Source organism: Camellia sinensis, chromosome 2 (assembly GCF_055761805.1).
Source record: "Camellia sinensis isolate YWXY chromosome 2, ASM5576180v1, whole genome shotgun sequence".
NCBI classification, from domain to species: domain Eukaryota; kingdom Viridiplantae; phylum Streptophyta; class Magnoliopsida; order Ericales; family Theaceae; genus Camellia; species Camellia sinensis.
The window spans coordinates 224431030-224451259 of NC_138962.1; the positions used below are offsets into that span (position 1 = coordinate 224431030).

At 35.2% G+C, this 20230-nt stretch overlaps 1 protein-coding gene across 1 annotated transcript; it reads right to left on the reverse strand.

The window, feature by feature from the left end:
• Positions 1–223: 223 nt before the first annotated feature.
• Positions 224–1234, reverse strand: LOC145819456 (uncharacterized). The gene has a single exon (XM_082913454.1). The coding sequence runs from the start codon at positions 1232–1234 to the stop codon at positions 224–226; it is 1011 nt and encodes a 336-aa protein (XP_082769580.1).
• Positions 1235–20230: the final 18996 nt, after the last annotated feature.

Sequence of the window (20230 nt, forward strand, 5' to 3'; positions counted from 1 at the left end):
TCAGCTCTTCCAATTCTGTCATCAACATACGATAAGGAGCCTTCGATATAGGTTGTGTGCCAGGTTGAGTTTCAATGGTGAATTTGATTTCCTGGTCAATTGGGATACTAGGCAGATCTTCAGAAAAGACATCTGTGAATTCTCTAATCGCAGGGATTGTATCAACAGTGGGGGCCTCTTTTTGTGTATCAATCACATAACAAATATAACTACAACAACCATTTCATAGAAGTTGTTGGGCTGTCATGAAGGATATAAGACAAGGAGGGTTGGAAACTCCAGTTCCATCAAAGACAAGTTCGAGTTGGTTTGGTAACCGAAGGGAGACTTGTTTGGCTTTACAATCAATAGAGGTGTGGTTGGAAGCCAGCCAATCCATCCCTAAGATCACATCAAAGTTCCCAATACGGAGGGAAATCAAGTCTACGTATACGGTTTTGCCTTTTAAGGATATAATACATGATCTGTGCACATCAATACTACAGGTAGAATTACTAAAAGGAAAAGACACAGACAATATATATCCTAGGGGTTCGGGTGTTGAAGCTAGCTTGGCAGCAAATGGTGGTGTAACAAAAGAATGAGTTGAATCAGAATCAATGAGAACATGCGCTAAATGACCACAGACAGAAAGTGTACCTAATATAACGTTTTTGGTAACTTCTGGTTTTCCAAGTACCAAGGCAAAAGCCCTTCCTTGGCCTTTTTGGTCCTTCCTCTCTCCTCCAGGTCCTGCTGGTTTTTTGACTGGTCCTGAGGGCCTGGCTGTAAGATTGATAAGCTTTGGACAATCCCTCAGCAAGTGGCTAACTTGACTGCATTTAAAGCATGCTTCCATATCTCGATGGCATTGTCCCCAATGAGCCCTTCCACATGTAGGGCAAGTTGGAATGGTGTCACCTCTGGGGTTAGTAGAACCTTGATTGCTTGAGCTGGTTGTGTCTGTATTCACCCTCTTGGGATGCGCAACACCGGATCTTCTGTTGTCTCTTTCCCAGAATCGCTTCTTTTGGCTTGGTTCCCCGGAACGAGAGGCTTTAATTCCTTTTTCTGCAATGTATGCTCGGTCTACCACTTCTGCATAGGTTAGTAGTTTCAAAACCTCAAGCATATCTTTGATTTCAGTATCCAATCCTGCTTTGAATTTCTTTGCTTTTCGAGCTTCGGTGGGGATGACATATGTCGCAAATCGAGCGAATTGTGTGAACTTGCTCTTGTATTTGGTCACCGTCATGGTTCCTTAGTTTAGATGTATGAATTCCGATGCCTTCTATTTTCACAATGAATCTGGGAAGTATTTTTCATAAAATACTTCTAAGAATCTTACCCAAGTTGCAATTTCTTCTTTCACCAGAGTAAGAAGCTACCATTCCTGCGCATTATCTTTAAAAGTGAAAGTGGCAAAAGTTACTTTCTGTCTTTCGGTGCAGGGTAAAGCGCGAAAAATATTTTCCATGTCTTTAACCCAAGCGTCTGCTACCATTGGGTCTAGACTCCCGGTAAATATGGTGGGTTTCAGATCTTGGAATTATTTTATGGTAACTGGCTCTTCTCACCGTTCTGGCATTCCATTGTTTATGTTGGTCTGCAAGGCTTGCAAAAAGCTAGTAACCGCTCTTTCCATGATTCTTTCCATCGATTCAGTGCCATTGACTGATGACTCACTTCCGTTACCATTATTATCCATTCTACAAAGTAATAAATGAGGCATTACATCCATAACGCAACATATATATAAGCATATATAACGCAATATATATAAAATACTAACTTTACTATTTTTACAATTAATATTACATCATTGTTCAAAAGTCAAAATATGTTACTGTCTCATCCCTGTGGTACAACAAAAAAATAAAAAACAAAAAAACAACAAAAAAAGGGATTAGAATGCATCATGGTTAGCGTACAAAAGAATTTTCTTCTCCAAAATCTAGAGTGGTGGGTCAAACAGGTCAAACAACCGCGTAAAGTAATATTGCAAAAAAAGCTCAAATTCCCATCCTAACTGTATCACCTCAAAACAAACCTATGCGGCCTGGACTGTGTAAACGGGTACAGACTGTATGTAGCCCCAAAACGCTCGATTGACAATTCATCTAGGTCGCTCAATGTATGATAGGTTATTACTAAAATCAAAATTTTGAATATCAATAATTTCCAATGAATTAAGGACATTGGTGAAGATGTAGTCCTCGGGGTACAAGCTGGGGGCAAAGGGCCAATGATGTAGTGCGAGCGGTCATATCCTGGGGCAAGGCCGACGACACGGGTGGGTCCGAGAAAGCGTCTGAGCGTGTAGGCACGGCTCTGCCTCCACAATAAGTATGGTACATCAGTAAGATTGGTCTGTATATATATTGGCCGACCTATCAATTTGGCAAAGCCTGGATGTAGTCTCCTAACTATATCCTCCAAGTCTCCCAATCCTTCTGGTGAGGCAGGGGCAGGGTGCTCTGCTAAAATATCCTCCAAATTAATAGCCCCAAGCTCCTCCCAAAATGCCTCATCAAGGTTAGTCTTGGACATTCTTACATCACCAGAACAAACGTGAGATTTTACTGAAAAGAACTAATGTCGCAGGTAAATATTTGTTTCTTAGTTTATTTTATTTATTATTTCTAACCATTGCTCTGATACCACATTGTCACGACCCAACTCTAAGGGTTTAGGGCTGGAATCATAACTTACTAAATAATTTCTAATTGTAACAAATTAAGTGGTGCACGCGGAGGCAAAATGAAAATAAGAAAATAATTAAACAGAAAATTAACTTCATTCGGCTATTTCGATAAAAGAAAGTACATCTATAGGACTTTTATTTATTTATTTATTTTTATTTAGTGACCGGCCCTCAATAAAAAAACAAAAGGAAGAAAAGGAAAGGAAAACAAAACAACGGATCAATATCAAATTCTTGTACGGGTTCCACTACATGAGGTTACGGGTCTTCCTTATATCTCGTCACCTGAAATAGTAACAGCTATAAGCACACAGTAGAGTGAGAAATATTATGCCAAGAGTATAGGGAACACAAAATAACCACAGATTGTTAGTTAAGCTAAAACATTTACATAACTTAATTTGAATAAACAAATTATTTAAAGTGGTAGAAACTGAAATATGGAAATTATGTAAATAAATAACCATAACCATGGTACACAACAGAACAGAACAGAGGTCACGGGAGTGACAATCAGAATAGAGGTTAATAGATTCATGACAAACAGAGGACCACAAAGTGGCCAAACAGAAGTTAATGGTTATTTAAGTCCCCCAAGGCATAGGACTCTCATGGTGGTATTTATAGAAATAATTATTTACAAAATCATTGTCAAATAATTTCTAAAATTTAAACAGACATATCTATAGGTTTCAATATAAGCAAATGGAGTTTAGAAAATAATTAACGTAATTGCAATATAAATATTAGTTATAAAACATAACTTGTATAAAATAAATTATGATAATTCAAAACATACGTAAAATATATTATGGTGACTCAAGGTATAATATAACTCATCTTAATATTGACTTTTAACGTTTAGATTTTTACTCTTGATTGCCCTTCTCCCTAACTGTTCGTGAAACTATGTTACATATATATATATATATATATTTCTCTCTCTTTGTTGCTCCGATGGTTAACCATGCACACCTTATATACCCGAAGGTAGTGGTGATTCACCCTATTTCATTATTACCCTCCCTAATGACTCACTTCTCTCATTTACTAGGTGTGCCAGGTCGTATTGCCCTGCTAAGACACGTTGTTCCTAAATCTTTATCCCTGATCTCAAATATTTGTATCCATTAAGACTAATATTTATTTTAAATAGTCTTTTGCTTTTCTTAGCTTTATATCACTTTGTTTTGTAACCCCTTAATTAAATTACACTTTATCACATACCCTCATACCATTCCATATTTTATTATTATTATTATGATTATTACTTTTATATATATATTTATTTAACTTTTGGTGTCATTTTACTTTGGTCCGATTCTTCAAATAATTATGTACTATTTATTTATTTACTTAATTATTTATTTAGTTATTTATTGTTTTAATAAGATATTATCACATACAACCATAATTATATATATATATATATATAGTTATAAATATTTATGTGGTATTTAATTAAACATTCAGGGTGTCACACTTTAAGTGCCCAATTCACTCTGGATTTCTACAGCCAGATCCACTCCAACATTTACTAAACCTCATACTTCACCGTTCATTTCCTTTCTTCTAATCAGTTCTGTATAAAGCAAAGGTCTGTCCTCTAGTATATCAAGAACATGAGCTTCTTCTTCAACACTCTTAAGCTTATTTTCCACCTTCCCAAATACCTCCACATCCCACTGTTTTAAAGCTTGTTTCACGGCTTTAAATTTCATGTGACACTTATAACCAACCCAACCCTCCACTACAAAACCAGACCAACTTTGCTGCACAAAAGGTAAGAAGTTAGGATGAAGTAACCAAGCATTGAGGAACTTAAAAGGCCTAGGCCCCTAATCCCTAGCATTCTCCATTCAGATGATAGGACTATAACCAGATAACAGTCTGGGTGGCCCCAAAGTTTGAAATTAAAATTCTGCACCCATTCATGATTGAGTAGAAATCTGTCTAGTCTACTCCATTTCTACCTATCTTGGGAATCGCACCAAGTAAACTTCCTCCCAAGCATAGGCATGTCTATCAGCTCAAGTTGTTCAATCATATCATTGAAGTCTTTTATCCCTCTATACCTTCTCGAGCACCCAATTCTTTCTGATATAATATTTATTTTATTGAAATCACTCCCAAGCACCATGGCCCCAGAAAATTGAACTTCAATCTTACTAAAAAAACCCCACAACTCTTTTCTTTTCGCTACCTCATTAGGACCATATACATTAATAATGACACAATCAAAGCTATAGAACATTGTACCTGAAAGCAGGATGAAATTGTGATTACAACAACAAACATTCAATTGAAACACTTCAGGTTTCCAGATACACAGCAATCTTCCAGCTCTTCCAACCCCACCTACGACCATAAACTCAATTTGATCCCTAAGCCACATAGATTTTACCAAATTAGAATTGATTGCGGAGATCTAAGTTTCTTGAAGGAGAATAATGTCCACTTTTCTATCAGCAATGCTTTTCTTTATCTTCCTTTTTTTCGCTGGTCTTCCTAACCCCCTCATATTCCATGATTGTATCTTCATTAACACACTAGAACACTCTTACTCACCTGGGATTGCTAGTCTAGATAGCATCTCCCTCCCTTTGCCTTACTTTCTCTTTGTTTTTGGCTTCAAGTTCATTCAATTTGCTAATCATCTCCTTTTCTTTCCCTTCACAATCAAGACCAAGAGGTTTGCCAATTTGAAGTGAAGCTTCAGTCTCTGACAACACTCTCCTTCCTCTGTTGGTTCCACTAGTCATTGATAATGAAATGGTAGCTACAGCTGACTTGAAAATAGCTCCCTTTCTCAAATTCAGTGATGATTCTCCCAATTTCCTAGTAGTTACAAACTTCCCCTTCTTCTTCTTCATTTGTTTTCTTCTGCTCTCCTGTCCTTTTTACTTCAAAATAGCCTTTCTTGTTGGGACTGAGATTGTATCTTAACCCGCTCTTCGGTCTTTGTGGTTGAGAAGACCCACCACTTGGCTTGGATTTTCCTTAAACGAAGATAACCCACTATTTCTAATATGGGCCAGCCCCACCTCTCCTGGGTCCGACCCATCAAAAAGAAAATGGGCCTTATCAAGAGTCACTTTAATTTGAATTCCAAGCCTATTCCCTGCTGAGCCATTCAAGCTTCTAATAAACCCAAGTGTGCAGATTTTCCCATCTATCTTACGTCTACCACTATCATTAATAAACTTGGAACTCATCCCTAACTCTGCAGAGTCACCCTCACATGCGCCTTCATCCTTTAACACTACCTTCATCATTTCTGTTTCAGCCACCACAGAGATATCCCTTAACCTATCCCCCCCTCCATGCTATTTTCACTAGCATGTGGAGCCACTTTATCCACTCCATCCACATCACTCTTTTTGCCCACATCCTCACCAGTATGGACTGCCACATCATCATCATCTTTCTTCTGCCTACTACCTTTGTCTGTACACCGATCCTCTTCAACCTCCTCGGAAAGATAAATGTCACCAGTCTTCTATTCATTCAATTTGCAGACACACTAATCCTTCATAACATTACAAACTATGATTTGCTCTTCACATACCCTAACTGGGTATATTATACCTTTGCACTCTAAGTTGATGATTTGGTTAATGGACTCCATACATCTTGTGGCTATCTTCATTTTCCCACAATGGAGAGAAAATAGTCTACTAGTATCATCATCCATACTAATCACTACTTCCCAAACTTTCCCAATGCTACTGAATGTAGTGTTACTCCACAAGTTCAATGGGACTGCATAGCAACTAAGCCAAACGTACCTTTCTTGCTCAATGGCCATCCCTTGTCTCCATTCTAGAACTGATTCGCACCAGTCATAGAGCCACTCCTTCAGTAACACAAGTTGTTTCTTCATAACTGTTACTGATTAAAAAGAAAGAACCATATTTCTTCCACTTTCAAGTCTCACTTTGATTTCCCCAAAACCTCTCCTTACAATTTCCTTCCTAAAATCATCCACGGAAGATGATGATTTGAGTCTCACTATTGTACTTTCATATAGCCAGCAATTCCTGATATACCTTAATGGTTCTGTTTGCAATTGGTTCTACACCCTTGCCTCTCACTACCTCAGCAAATGACTTTTTCTCTCTGTAGAAAGCATTGTACGTATGATTGGCCTCCATTGTCTTCCTAATCTGTGGTACATGTACCATTTTGTGCTTTACATCACCATCTTTCCCAAACTCTGCCATTTTGACTTTCAGTACTCAGTTTTCACACCAAAGCCCATTTGCTTTTTGAACTGCCATATCTGCCGCAACAGAGTAGTTATATCTTACAAAGCCAAAGCGAGATTGCATCATCTTTCTTCTCTTGTTTAGGATAAAAGTATCCGTAACTACACCATAGTTGGAAAATATTGTATGCAACCCTTTGAGCCCATGGATTTTGATATATTATCCACAAAAACAGAGTGAATAGTTGCTTCCTCCCTTCTGCTCCACACCCCCCTTTCTCCTTGTCTACGTACGACTGGCTGCGATCCTCCATTTCCATGTTGAATACCTCTCTCCATTTTCTTGGTTATCCTTGTTGTCTTTGTGAAAAGTTGTTTTTGTTTCCCTATTGGTTTGCTTACCGGGATGAATTTTTTGCTTGTTGGTTTAATGTTTTCCTATTGGTTTTCCTACTACCTGTGCCAATAAACACCAATTTTTGCCCTATTGGTTTGACCACTAGGATGGTGTTTTCCTATTAGATGTTAATGTAAATTGTAAAAGTAAATGTAAATTACCACTCCCACTCCACCTACCACCTCCACTACCACCTTCACCTACTCCCAAATCCTCTCCTATATAAATCCTTGTAATATACACAATTCAATACAACAAATCAATATAAATCAATAATACATGATTTATAATATGGTATCAGAGCAAGGTTAAAAAAAAAAAATTTAGTGATTCCGTTTCACCGGCGGACGGCAGCCTCGCCTTGGCCGTCCGCCGGACAAACCCAATTTTCTAATTCTCTCTCTCCTTCCTCCATACTATTCACCCACATACCAGTGCACAAAAGCCCTCTTCGCATACATCATATCAAACTTATGATCACTCCTCGAGAACACCTCAGCAACTCTTGTGGAGTTGGAGATCATGCAAACTCTCTCTCTGAAACGTTTAAAAGAGAGGTTATGGCATACAACAGGCTGCCGAGCAGCGGCCATACCAGCCCGTCGTCGCCGCTGCGCTCGCCGAGGCTCCGGCACAGCCGGTCGAAGGGAGGGCGGTTCTCTCCGGCGCAAGGCGTTTCCATATAGTAGATATCGCATCGGAGGTTGAATTGTCCGCATCCATTTCGGGACGGAGCTTCACATAGAGCTGGGGACTCCGGTAGACGGAGCCCGGAGCAGGACGGTGATTGATGATCGGAACAACGTCGAAGGAGACAGGTCCCATGGAGAAGAGCATGCCGGAGATGTAAAGAAGCGGAGCGAAGAGGAAGATGCCTTGTCTGCGGAGGAGGACGGAGAGGAGTAGGCCGGCGAGACGTCAGGCGACGGTGCTGGGGGGCCCTACCACTAGCCAAAGCCAATTATAATCGTGATTTCTCATTTTTTTCCACCGAATTCTACTCAATTTGTCTCCACTTTGCATTTTTTCTCTTTTTTTTATTTCTTTTACCTTTCTTTTTTTTTTCAAACCCATCCACCGCCCAAATCTTATTTTTTTATTATAAACCTTAGTGCTCCTTTTTTTTTATTCATTATTCCATATTCATCATCACCATCTTCATATTTTTTTTTTTTATTGTTCGATTCCCTTGTTTTTCACACCCACACCCACACAAAAAAAAAAAAAAAAAAAAAAAAAAAAACAAACAATTTCCATATTTGCACAACACCCATATTTTATTCATCTCTGGGCTCAACCCCGATCACCATTTTACACAAAAAAAAAAAAAAAAAGAAACAAAAACCAACATCACCCACAAACACCCACCTACAGGCGGGACTTTTTTCCATCTCCCTTCTCTACTCTGCCGCTGGTCTTTTCTTCTTGCCTCCGTCCTGGACGGCCCTTGACGGTGTTGCCTCCGTGTTTCCCACTCCACTGGGCATGATCACTACTCCCTGCTCCTCCACTGCAGCATATGGCGGACCTCCAAATCGGAACATCATGGTGGCCTTCCGCTTCAGCTCCTTATTTTCTGCCCTTAGCACGCTTATCTCTGCTCGCGCATCCTTATACATGCGTTGGAGCAGAGCCAGTTGGGCGTTTAATTGCTGCACCTCATTTGTCCTACTCTGCAGCCGATGCGACAAGTTTGTGACCGCCGTCATGGACTCCACACATGCCTTCAAAGTATACTGATTAGCCTCCACATCCGTTTGCACTGCCATTTTTTGCTCCACCGACTGCATGAGAAAGTTCAACGGAGCAAACCCAGTGGTGTTTGGTTGAGGTTCACGGGACACCGCACCAGTTATCTCTCTTGTGGACTCGTTGAGGTCGGGAAAGAGAGTAAGCAGAGGGCGGGACGAGGAGGCCATTTTCTGGGCAACAGAGTGTTACAGAATATTACAGAGTTTCTCTCTCAGAACATGAATCTCTCAGAACACGAAGAGTTTTTCAGATGTTTCTCTCAGTTTTTTTTTTTTTTGTCTCAGTCTCTGCCTCAGCCTCTGCCTTCGTCTTGGTTATATAGCCAAGGCAGGCACGCGCATCCTGCGCCGCTCGACGCTCGCCGACAACCTGGCACGCCTTTTCATGGCACGCCTTTTGATGCATTTGGGCACGCCTTTTGATGGCACGCCTTTTGAGGGTGCGGGCACACCTTTTAAGGGCACGACTTTTGAGGGCTCGATATCTACATCCATGTATATCTTTTGGGCAGCCTATATACACACTCATACAGTGTCTTCTATACCGGTCCGCTTTATCAATCCCTTTTCAACCTCAAATAGGTTTTTATCTTCACACCTATTTGAGTTTGAGGGGGGGTTATACACAGTATCATGTATAAGTCGCTCATGGCGCATTGTGCATCACCACAACCTCTGCTACAACGGTCCGACATGACCCCGTAAACTGTCTGCTACAACGGTCCGACATGACCCCGTAAACTGTCCTGCTACATCGGTCTGACACGACCACACAGTGTTTGCTACAATGGTTCGACATGACCCCGTAAACTGTCCCGACATTGATTCCAGTCAGCTGCTACATCGGTCTGACATGACCCCGTAAACTGTCTTCTACAACGGTCCGACATGACCCCGTAAACTGTCCTGCTACAACGGTCCGACATGACCCCGTAAACTGTCTTCTACATCGGTCTGACACGACCACACAGTGTCTGCTACAACGGTCCGACATGACCCCGTAAACTGTCTGCTACAACGGTCCGACACGACCATACCGTGTCTTCTACAACGGTCTGACACAACCATACAGTGTCTCCTATCCCATTTTTAATTTTATTTGTCAGCTTATTTTTTCTATTTTGTTACTCTCTCCAAACTCAAGTTGGCTAGTATCTATCCTCCTTGAGTTTGAGGGGGGCTGTTAATGTAAATTGTAAAAGTAAATGTAAATTACCACTCCCACTCCACCTACCACCTCCACTACCACCTTCACCTACTCCCAAATCCTCTCCTATATAAATCCTTGTAATATACACAATTCAATACAACAAATCAATATAAATCAATAATACATGATTTATAATAAGCTTGTTTATATTTTGCCTTTTCTTTGAATCTTCTGTACATAGTTGATATGTTTTTTGCCCGTTTGTCACCATGTTAGTGTATTAATATGTTGTATTAGTTGTTTGACTCAATAGGCTTGATCCTCCAAAGCTGGCTTTAGAACTCTACATGAGTTATGCTTTAGTTTAGATGTTTTTTTATTTTTATTTTTATTTTTTTATTTTTGAGGCATTGATTACTCTTTCTTGTTGTATATCAGGTGCTAATTATTTTCTTTTTTTGTCATAAACATCAAACTATCTTGATGTTTTTATTTTTATTCGATGTTTTGTTTTTTCTTTTATATTTAGTTATTGGTTATCCGATTGTTGACTATGCTAAATGTAATTGTGATGTTCCTTTTAGAATTCTTTTTAAGACGTTTTTATGGATTAATTAGTAGATAGAGAATTTGTGATGTTGATCTAACATCGGTTTGATAGCTTTGATGATGTTGACTTTTTATGTATTCGCTCTTTTTGATCAGTGATTCAATGCTTCTGTTAGCTAGCTTTTATTGATTTATTATTGATTTTCTTCAATTGGGAGGTTGTGAAAGGTTTGAAGATGTTCTCTCAAACCAGCTTGTTTTAAACAAAAGAAAAAAAAAAAAAAATTTATTTAGGGATTGCAAGGTTAGTTCTATTTGGTTTGTTTTTAAAAACATTTGTGGTGACTATTCTCATGGGTGGTTGGTTTTAACTACATGTTCTATAGAATCTTTAAATAGACATCGGTTCCCTATTGTTTGATTCCAATGGGTTGCCTGAATCAGAACTTGGACCGATAAATGTTTCAATCTTTGAACTGTTTAGACTGATTTGATTTTATGTACTTTGATTTGGGAGTTCGGTCAAATTTTTTGTATGAATTGTATGTTTGTAACCACATGGTAAAATACTAAATTTTGTGTTTCACGAAGAATGTTTTTCACTCTATGGAGGAAGATTATGCAGGGAAGGTGCAGAAAATGCATGTTAGAATTTGATTGGTAGAATACATCCAATATTCACCTCAATTGTACACACAATCCAATGATGAGCCACCATCTAATAATATTTGTGAGCATTCATTCAAGGGATTTGATTAATTGATTTTTAAGATAAAAGTTTTTAGGATAAATTACAAATACATTATTTAAGATTTGTTTAAATATGAATTATTTTGTGTTTTTGAAAATTACACATTTCATTCTTTTATGTTTCTAATGACCATTATCAAATTATCTAATCAATTAATAACGTTAGAAATATATTTTTATTAATAATTTAAATAATTTTATTGTTTTATAAAACATTAGTTAAAATTTTTAGTTTTTTGGTAATTTTGTTAAATAATTATTTTTGGTAACAGAATATTTGTAATTTTTCAAATTGTAAGGTACAATACGTATTTTAAATATATTTTAGTGGGTATTTATAATTTACCTAATATTTTAATATCTAAGGTTGTTTATTACCAATCTAAAAAAAAAGGTCGTTTATTATATATAATTATTTGTATGTTTATATTTTTTTTTTTGGAAAAGACTAATTGGATATTTTTCAGACATTTTTGCTCATTAAATTTATTAACTCTCTCATGGTTACAAAAGTAGGTGTCCCAAACAATTGCTGGTAATTTTCGTTAAAAAGTAGGTGTGCAAACCGGTTTTTTGAGTTACGGGTTGTAAAGAAATTAATCGCAAAGTTAAATACAATTATTGCACATGAGGTGAATATTACATCTCACATGGATACAGAATTTATAAAAAAAAAATGGAATGAGGGTTGTATTGGATTTTCTAATTAATAGAAAAGTGGAATGTGGGTTGTATTAGATTTTCTGATTAATTTCTATGCAATTAAAAGTATTGTATTAATATTTTCTACAATCGTGCAATTGGGAGCCTCTTATTGGTTGAATGTTTGGGGCTATGTTGGCTTCTGATTGGCTTGTTTATCATCTGTGGAAGTTGATCACTTTTGACACACTTTTTGTGCCAATAACCTAATAGGCTCGTATGGAATACTACTAGCTTGAGAAGCAACTAATAGACACGTGTGGAATACTATGGAAAGACAGACAGTTTGGCATATAATTAAAAAATTATTTATTTATTTTTTATATTTAGTGATTTTTTTAAAATTACGTTAATTTTTTTTTTTCAAACTTTTCAGGTCCGTTTTGTATATACAATTTTAAAAAGGAATTTTTTTTAAACAAATCTTATTTTTTATTTTTAATATCATCAGCGAACAAAAACCAAAAAAATAAACTATTTTTTGGTTTTTTTTTTGTTTGTCCTTTCTAGGTTTTTCTAAAATTTAATTTTTCTTTTATTTTTTTGGTTTTTTTAGTCGAGTAGAATATGAAATTGTAAATTTAAAAAAAAAATTCTCTAAAGATGAAAAAAATCAAACAAAAAAACTAAGCACATATCTGCACTATTTATCAGCTGTGTGTATGATGTATTGCCTAAATGAACTTTTATTTTACCATTCCCGCAAGCCAGCAATTGGTGCTCTCTAATGGATTATGGTTGTCTTTGGATTAAGGATTTGATGAATTAGATTCAGATTGAACCTTTGTCAATGCTATGGTTGCAAGTGAGCGGATTTGAGCTTAGGAATAGGCTGTATAAGTTAGCTTGTTTTTTAACGAGCGTAATATATGTTGTGCTCGAATAGTTTAGTTTTACATAGTGTATGTATGCTTATCATGTTCAGTAGTAAGTTTTATGTTTTGCTTAAAAACTTAATGAGTATTAAAATGTATGCAAATTTAGTTTGGTTACGCATCAAGTCAATTTCAAACATAATTCTAAAAAACATTGTGTTTCCTTAACCAATGTGTTTTCTTACGACTAAAAAACATTTAGGCTATATTGAATGTTGTTGGACCTTGAATTTGAGTACAAATTTGTGAATGAAAAGGAAAAGAAAAAGTAGTTTATATTTTTATCTCTTTTTTTGCTTCCTTTTTCAAAATTTTCACTTAAATTCATAATTTAAATATATAGTTTTAAAAATGTGTTTGGGATTATGTTGGCTTATGATGATTAGTTTGTTTAAGCCTATCATATCTTGATGTTGAAAAGCTTTGAACACACATTTTAGGCCAATGTTTACATGAGAAACAACTAGACACTAGCATTGTTTATGATGAATTTGCCTAAAAGAACTTTTATTTTAGTCCAGAGCATTGTAAATATATAAATATAATTAAAAAAAAAAAAAAACAAAAAAAACACATGATGATACCGCCCCACCCATTCTGGTTTTAAGTGGGTGAGAGATGCTCCTGGAAATTCATGTCATTAGTGGCCACTAAGTTGACTTAATTGTTGTGTATTTATGTGTTTATGAGTGCTTATTTATGCAAGCGCTCTCGTAATAGGAATAATGAATATTTTGTGTAATAGATTGATATATATATTGATAGGAAAATGTTATAGATCTTAAATTTCTTATCAAATAAATGACTAAATATCTCATGTAGGTGTGGGATTGCGGAACTCATATTCATGTGAGACATTTGGTCATTTATTTAATAGAAAATTTAGTATCCCTAACATTACTTATATTGATATTTACTCTTTTAAGTTTCTAATGAGAAAAGGGCATTTAATATTGTGATATCTTGTTACACAAAATAATGCACTCGTAGCATACAATCTGAGACATGAGTGAGGCATTTGGTCTAGTGGATGGATAGGGCATGTTGTGGCTTGAAAAATTATTTAGTCTCACAATATCACTATAACATGTGTATGTGGTGCTCTTAATTGATGAGGTCTCACAAAAAGAAATAGATTGGGTTGAGTTTACCTATATCTTATCTTATAACTGTTGGAAAAAATAGTTTTATAGTGATTTTAATGTGAAATTAAAATAGGTCTCAACTATTGGTAGAGGTGAGATCAAATGAGTTTAGATTCTTTGTAAAAAGATATTTACACCACAAAAAGAATGACAAAAAATCATTAAAAATTGAATAAGAAATTGTCTCATAAAATTGGCATTATGAATGAGGTATTAGGAATGGTGTCTAACCACTTATCCCACATTAATTGTAAATGAAAATATTGATGGGTATTTAAATTCCAAGTTTTGAATAAGGGCATGAGCCCTTTGGGGAGGAAGGGAGTTATGGATGCTTTAAGGATGAGTTTGAGCTAAAACTATAGTCCAAATTGGTTATGCAAAAATTGCCACATACGTGCGCGCCGCCCGCTTGCCTAGACCAGACCGAGCCAAGTTTTTGGATCTTAGGGCTGGGGCTTGGGCTTAAGGCTCGGGTCTGAGTTCAAATTTTCCAAATTGGGCTTGAGCTAAAATTATGATCCAAATTAGTTATGTAAAAATTGCCACATAAGTGCGTGCCGCCCACTTGCTCGGACCGGACTGAGCCAAGTCTGTGGATCTTGGGGCTTGGGCTTGAGGCTTGGGTCCGAGTTCGTGGTTCGTGGGTTGTGGGTCATGGATCTTGGGGCTTGGGCTTAAGGCTTGAGACTTGCTAGAATGGGTTAGGTTTTCCTTGTATTAGTGTTTCAATTTTGCAGAATTGAATTATGCATTTGTTACAGAGAGGCTCATTCTCTCTCCTCCTTTATATATAGAAGAAGATCAACTTTTTTGTGTGTCAACACACAAATTTTTTGCTCTCGTATTATAGTCAGTCTGCTCCTATAACATTATTCTTCTTGTATGAGAAAGTGTTGCTGTTGTTAGTTCACCAAAGCTAAACAAAAGGTGCTTTTGCGTTAGCGGGTTCTTAACCGTCGTGTCTTGGGAAACAAATGCTATCAGTTCGCTGAAACTAAACAGAAGGTGCTTTTGCGTTAGTGGGCTCTTAACCATCGTGTCTTGCGAGACAGACGCCGACATACTTCTAGCACCTACGGTGAGGTGGCAAACCTGTTTTGAGGAGACTGTGGTATCACACAGGTTTCGGTTTGCTTTCTTGTCCTATTTCAATATTTTAATTTGATATATATTTCTGTTCATCATGTTGTTTAATTCATGATTTCTTAATATGTAATTTAAATTATCAAATATTAATCTGTTTATTTTTTCATTTAAATATACAATTTGTACAATAATAACTATCACTCTTATTGGTCCAAGATTATTATATCAATATGATGAATTAATGCTCACGCATTACTGAATAATTACTCACACAACTTTACGGGTTGTGAATTACTTTGAGTATTCTTTTATATTATTGTTGAACGTACGAAAATAAATAAATAAAAATGCATGAAATGCATGACGGGTTTTATCGATCAAAGTCTCCTTGTTAAGTTGTTGCTTAGCAATCAATAAGACATCAAAATTTTGAAGGGAAAAAAAGTAATTGAAAAGTTAAATGGTATAATATGTGGGTTATGTTTACTATAAATTAAATATGTTTGCCTCATCATGAGTGTTTGTTCTTTGCCAAAATCAAGTTGTTATTGCTATTGCCATTGCCATTGCCATTGCCGATGTATTAAAACTAAAAATCTGATTTATTTTAGATCATGTTATGTACATCTGATTGATGATCATTTTTGTTGCATTTTGTACAATTAACTTGGATAATTGAATCTACATAACAAATTCAAGAGTAAAAGTAACACAAAAATATTATGAAACTAAGTTATGCTTGAACTATACTAAAACTCTGGTTTAATTCACTATATTCACCAATCGAGACCAACAATTTTTTTCAAAAGATAAATAAAAAAATTGTATTATAATATAAGCATTTTGGTATTTGGTATAAGCATAGCCATGATGTAGGGTCACTTAACAATAATAAATTGTTAAATAATGAGAGCATCAAGATTGGAGCTTTGTCAGCGTATGTAACCCAATGGAAAATGTGTGCTTTTGTCAGCTAAAATTGAGGATTTGAGTGGCAATCTGGTAAGGGCTTGGGGTTTAAGCCTCTAGGTCCTGGGTTCAACTCCCCTTTGGGCCAATCTCCTGGGCGTAGCACAGTTGATTAGGAGGTTGACCTCAAGGATGCCTTATCAGCTACTTGGTGTGGGTTTAATTCTCCCCCGCTGTGCGAATCCTGACTTAAGCGGAGCTTGCCTTGAGAGGTCGGGACAAGCTTCCAGGTTATAGTCTCTTACTCGGAACGGGCAACAGGACACCCTGGTGATCTCCTCAAGGGGCGCTGCCTTGGACCTGCGGGAGAGTGGGAGGATTTTCCTGTAACAAAAAAAAAAAAAAAAAAAAAATTGAGGATTTATTTAGTGTAAGCATAGCCATATATCCTTAACTCATCCCTTTCCCTTAAGTTCGGTTACATTAGATGATATAAAAACTCTTTTAAGATTAGTTTAAAAAATTAACAAAATAAATTATATACATTTTAAAATTTATTAAATTATCAAACTAAATTTGAACAATTTACTACTCAGCTAATTGATGATTTGAACTTGAACATGCTTCAATCAAATGACTTCTAATATGAAGGTATTTTGGTTAAAAGAGAAGTAGTTGAGTGTAAGGTGCCAAACAAATGGGTGGTGCATAGCAAGTTATCCATCAAACATCATTTTCAAGGAATGTGGTGGTGGGTTATCCACCCCACAAGGGACATAAAATGAACCTCTTGAATCTCAAATCAACCATGACTTGCACAATTAGGCCATTTTTCTCAATTGTCGGGTTATCCACCCCACAAGGGACATAAAATGAACATCTTGAATCTCAAATCAACCTTGGCTTGCACAATTAGGCCATTTCTCTCAATTGTCTCTCTCTTTCTCTCTCTCTCTTGAGGGACTAATTTACAAGTGCATTACACCATTGTTGATGGTCGTGGGTTTGTCATGGGAAGACCATGTTGACCACGCTTTTGTGGTGAGAAAGTAAAGGGAAAATGAAGCGATAGACGCTAAAATTAAAGCAATGTTTGATTTATTAGAATAAAGTGATTATTTTATTATAATATTTATTTTTATGTTTACACTACCGGAATTTATACTTTTGCCGACTAAAAATTTAGGCGGCAAAAGTTTATTTTTAATCGGTAAAAGTTATCCGTAACTAATTTTTTTGGTCGCCACTTTGGTTGCCAATTGAGGGTCGCGGAAAATAATTAGCAATTAAAAAAAAATTAATCAGGAAAAAGTTCCATTTGTTGATTAAATTTTTCGTTGCTAAATATATAATTACTGCGACTAATCTATTTAATAGCTAAAACATTTTAGTTGCAAAAAGTCGTATTAAAATAATAAAAAATGTATTATAACTAGAATTTCCATTATATTTTAGCTCAATCCAATGAATAAAATACCACATAAGTTTTAAGTGTAATGGATTATTGGGGTTTAACCCAATAAAAAGATTTATCTTGGGAGGAATCATAAACTTGAACCGCTTTAGGTTTGTCTCATTTTGGTGTTGCTCTTTGTCTTAATTGGTATACGTGGTGTCAATCCAATGAATAAAATACAACCTAATAGTTTTAAGTGGTGTTTGTTTGGAAGGATTTAAGCATGTGATATATGATTAATAGTCCATTCGGATTAATAGTTCGTTGTTTGATTGAAATTTTTTGTACCGGACTAATAGTCCATTCGGACTATGAATCCTAAATCAATGGGATTATTCTATCCAAGGGGGTGAGACACAATCCATAAGATAACTCATCGCATGAGATTAGGTGTGAAATTACATTTTTGAACCTCTACTATTTAATATCTTTTTAAAAATAAAATTTATTTATTAAATTATTTATACTATTATACTTAATAAATTATTTATACTTAATAAATTTATTTGTACTTAATAAAATTTATTTATCAATTTATTTATACTTTATTAAATTATTTATTTTAATAATATGGTATTAATTATACTTAGTAAAGTAAAATAAAATTTAAAATAAAATTTAAAAATCTCAACTACAAATTAAAATAAATTTATGTAATTTTTATTAATATTCTATTTATTTAATTTTTTAAAAGTTCTAGTAAAAAAATAAAATAAAATGTATAATTCAGATTTAATATTTATATTATTTAGTAAATAATTCAAAAATAGTCTTTTGAGTATTTATTATTCTCCATAACATCCCAAACAAATATAGGATTTAATAGAATAGTCCAATCCAGACATTTAAACCCATGACTAAACTAACATAGGATGCAAACCTAATCCAACCAAATAGTCTGGGGACAATGTATCACAGGACTAACAGTCCGGTGGATTACAATCCCTTCTTATCCAGTCCATCCAAACAAACATGCCCTTAGTGTAATAGGTTATACGGGTTTAATCTATGCAAGGATGGAGCCATAAAATATGTTTACCGGGGGCAAAATAAATATAAAATAAGGCAATTCTCACACAAAATTCACAACGTTATAGGATTCGAAAAGTGTCAAATATGTACAACTTTATCCTTGTGTGGAGAGATTGGTTTCGTAATTTGAACCTATGCCATTTAAAATCAAATCAACACAACTGATGGTATTACATAATATGTAAAATGATTAAAGATCATTTCCTATGCATTGCTAGACTACTTTTGTAATAGAGGGGTAATAGAAGAATTTCTTACCAAATTAGAGGGTTCATCCTATATATATTGCAAAAATATCATTAAAATGGAGGTCAATAAAAGAAGTTTTTAAAAACATAAGAGGGCCATTTCATATACATTATTGAAAATTCCTAGAATTGATGAGTAATAATATAATTTTGAAGAATTTTGGGGGGCCATGGCCACCCTAGGCTATGGCAAACCTCTGTCCTGAATCTGCGTGATTAGTATATAGGAATAAAAAGACTTATATTGTTATGAATCATCAATCTGATCCGTTTAGTCTTATTTCATTATGATGTTATTTATATACGTGATTTGTGAATTTTTGATAGTTACTTTATAACAATAAATCTAATATAACTCTTTCTTAAAAGGTCCCTCATTAGAATAAAAAAAAGTTATGAATGTTTTAATCTAATATTGTTCTCAAATAAAGAAGTTAACGAAGTTGACCAACAAGGTTTAATTGGTTAAGGAACACCTCCCAAAATCTTAGAGGCCATCATTAGACAAGCAATTGAATCATTTGCCTTTTCTAGCTACTTCTCAATCATACGAGTATTTATATGAGTTCCATTGAGCTTTACACTCAAACGTGGATTGCACTGTTATGTTACAATTCCTTCAATGATATATAAAGCTATATTAAACTAATGTTTTTATACGATAAGGCAATTCTCGAAGAAATTATTCAATGTTATTGAAATAAGTTTAAATTGTATTTCAAATTAATAATTATTCATTTAAGAGATAATGTGTAAGGTGTTGATTAGTAAATAAAATGGAGACGTTGAAAAACTCTTATTTATGAGATTAAAAAACAAAATCATAGTTAATTAGGAATTGAATGAGAATTTCACTTTGTTGTTGTCTTTACTCTTGATTAAATTAGTGGTTGACACTCGAGAGAATATTTTAACATAGTAATACTATATCTAGGACTATATATATAGATCCATCCTTGAACACTAGTAAATATTAAAAATTTATAAATATCCATTAGTTTTATATCATGCTCATTATTCTGTGAGCAATTTTTAAAAATTCAAAAATAAGATTGTGATGCTTCCAGCGATTCCTTTATTTTGGCAGAAAATGTTTTTTTTTGCATTTTCTTACATTTACTACAATAGAAAATGTTTTAGATGATCAACAAAAAAATAAGTTTATTTAGGTAGAAAATGTTTTTTGATTTTGAAAAATAAAAGAATATTTTTTAGACGATAGTCTTACTAACACCACCATACCATTCCCCCCATCAACACTACCACCACTATATTACCATCCCCCAA

Bases quoted from the DNA above. Each gene is read 5' to 3' on its own strand.
- LOC145819456 (XM_082913454.1), bottom strand. From the start codon at position 1,234: ATGACGGTGACCAAATACAAGAGCAAGTTCACACAATTCGCTCGATTT.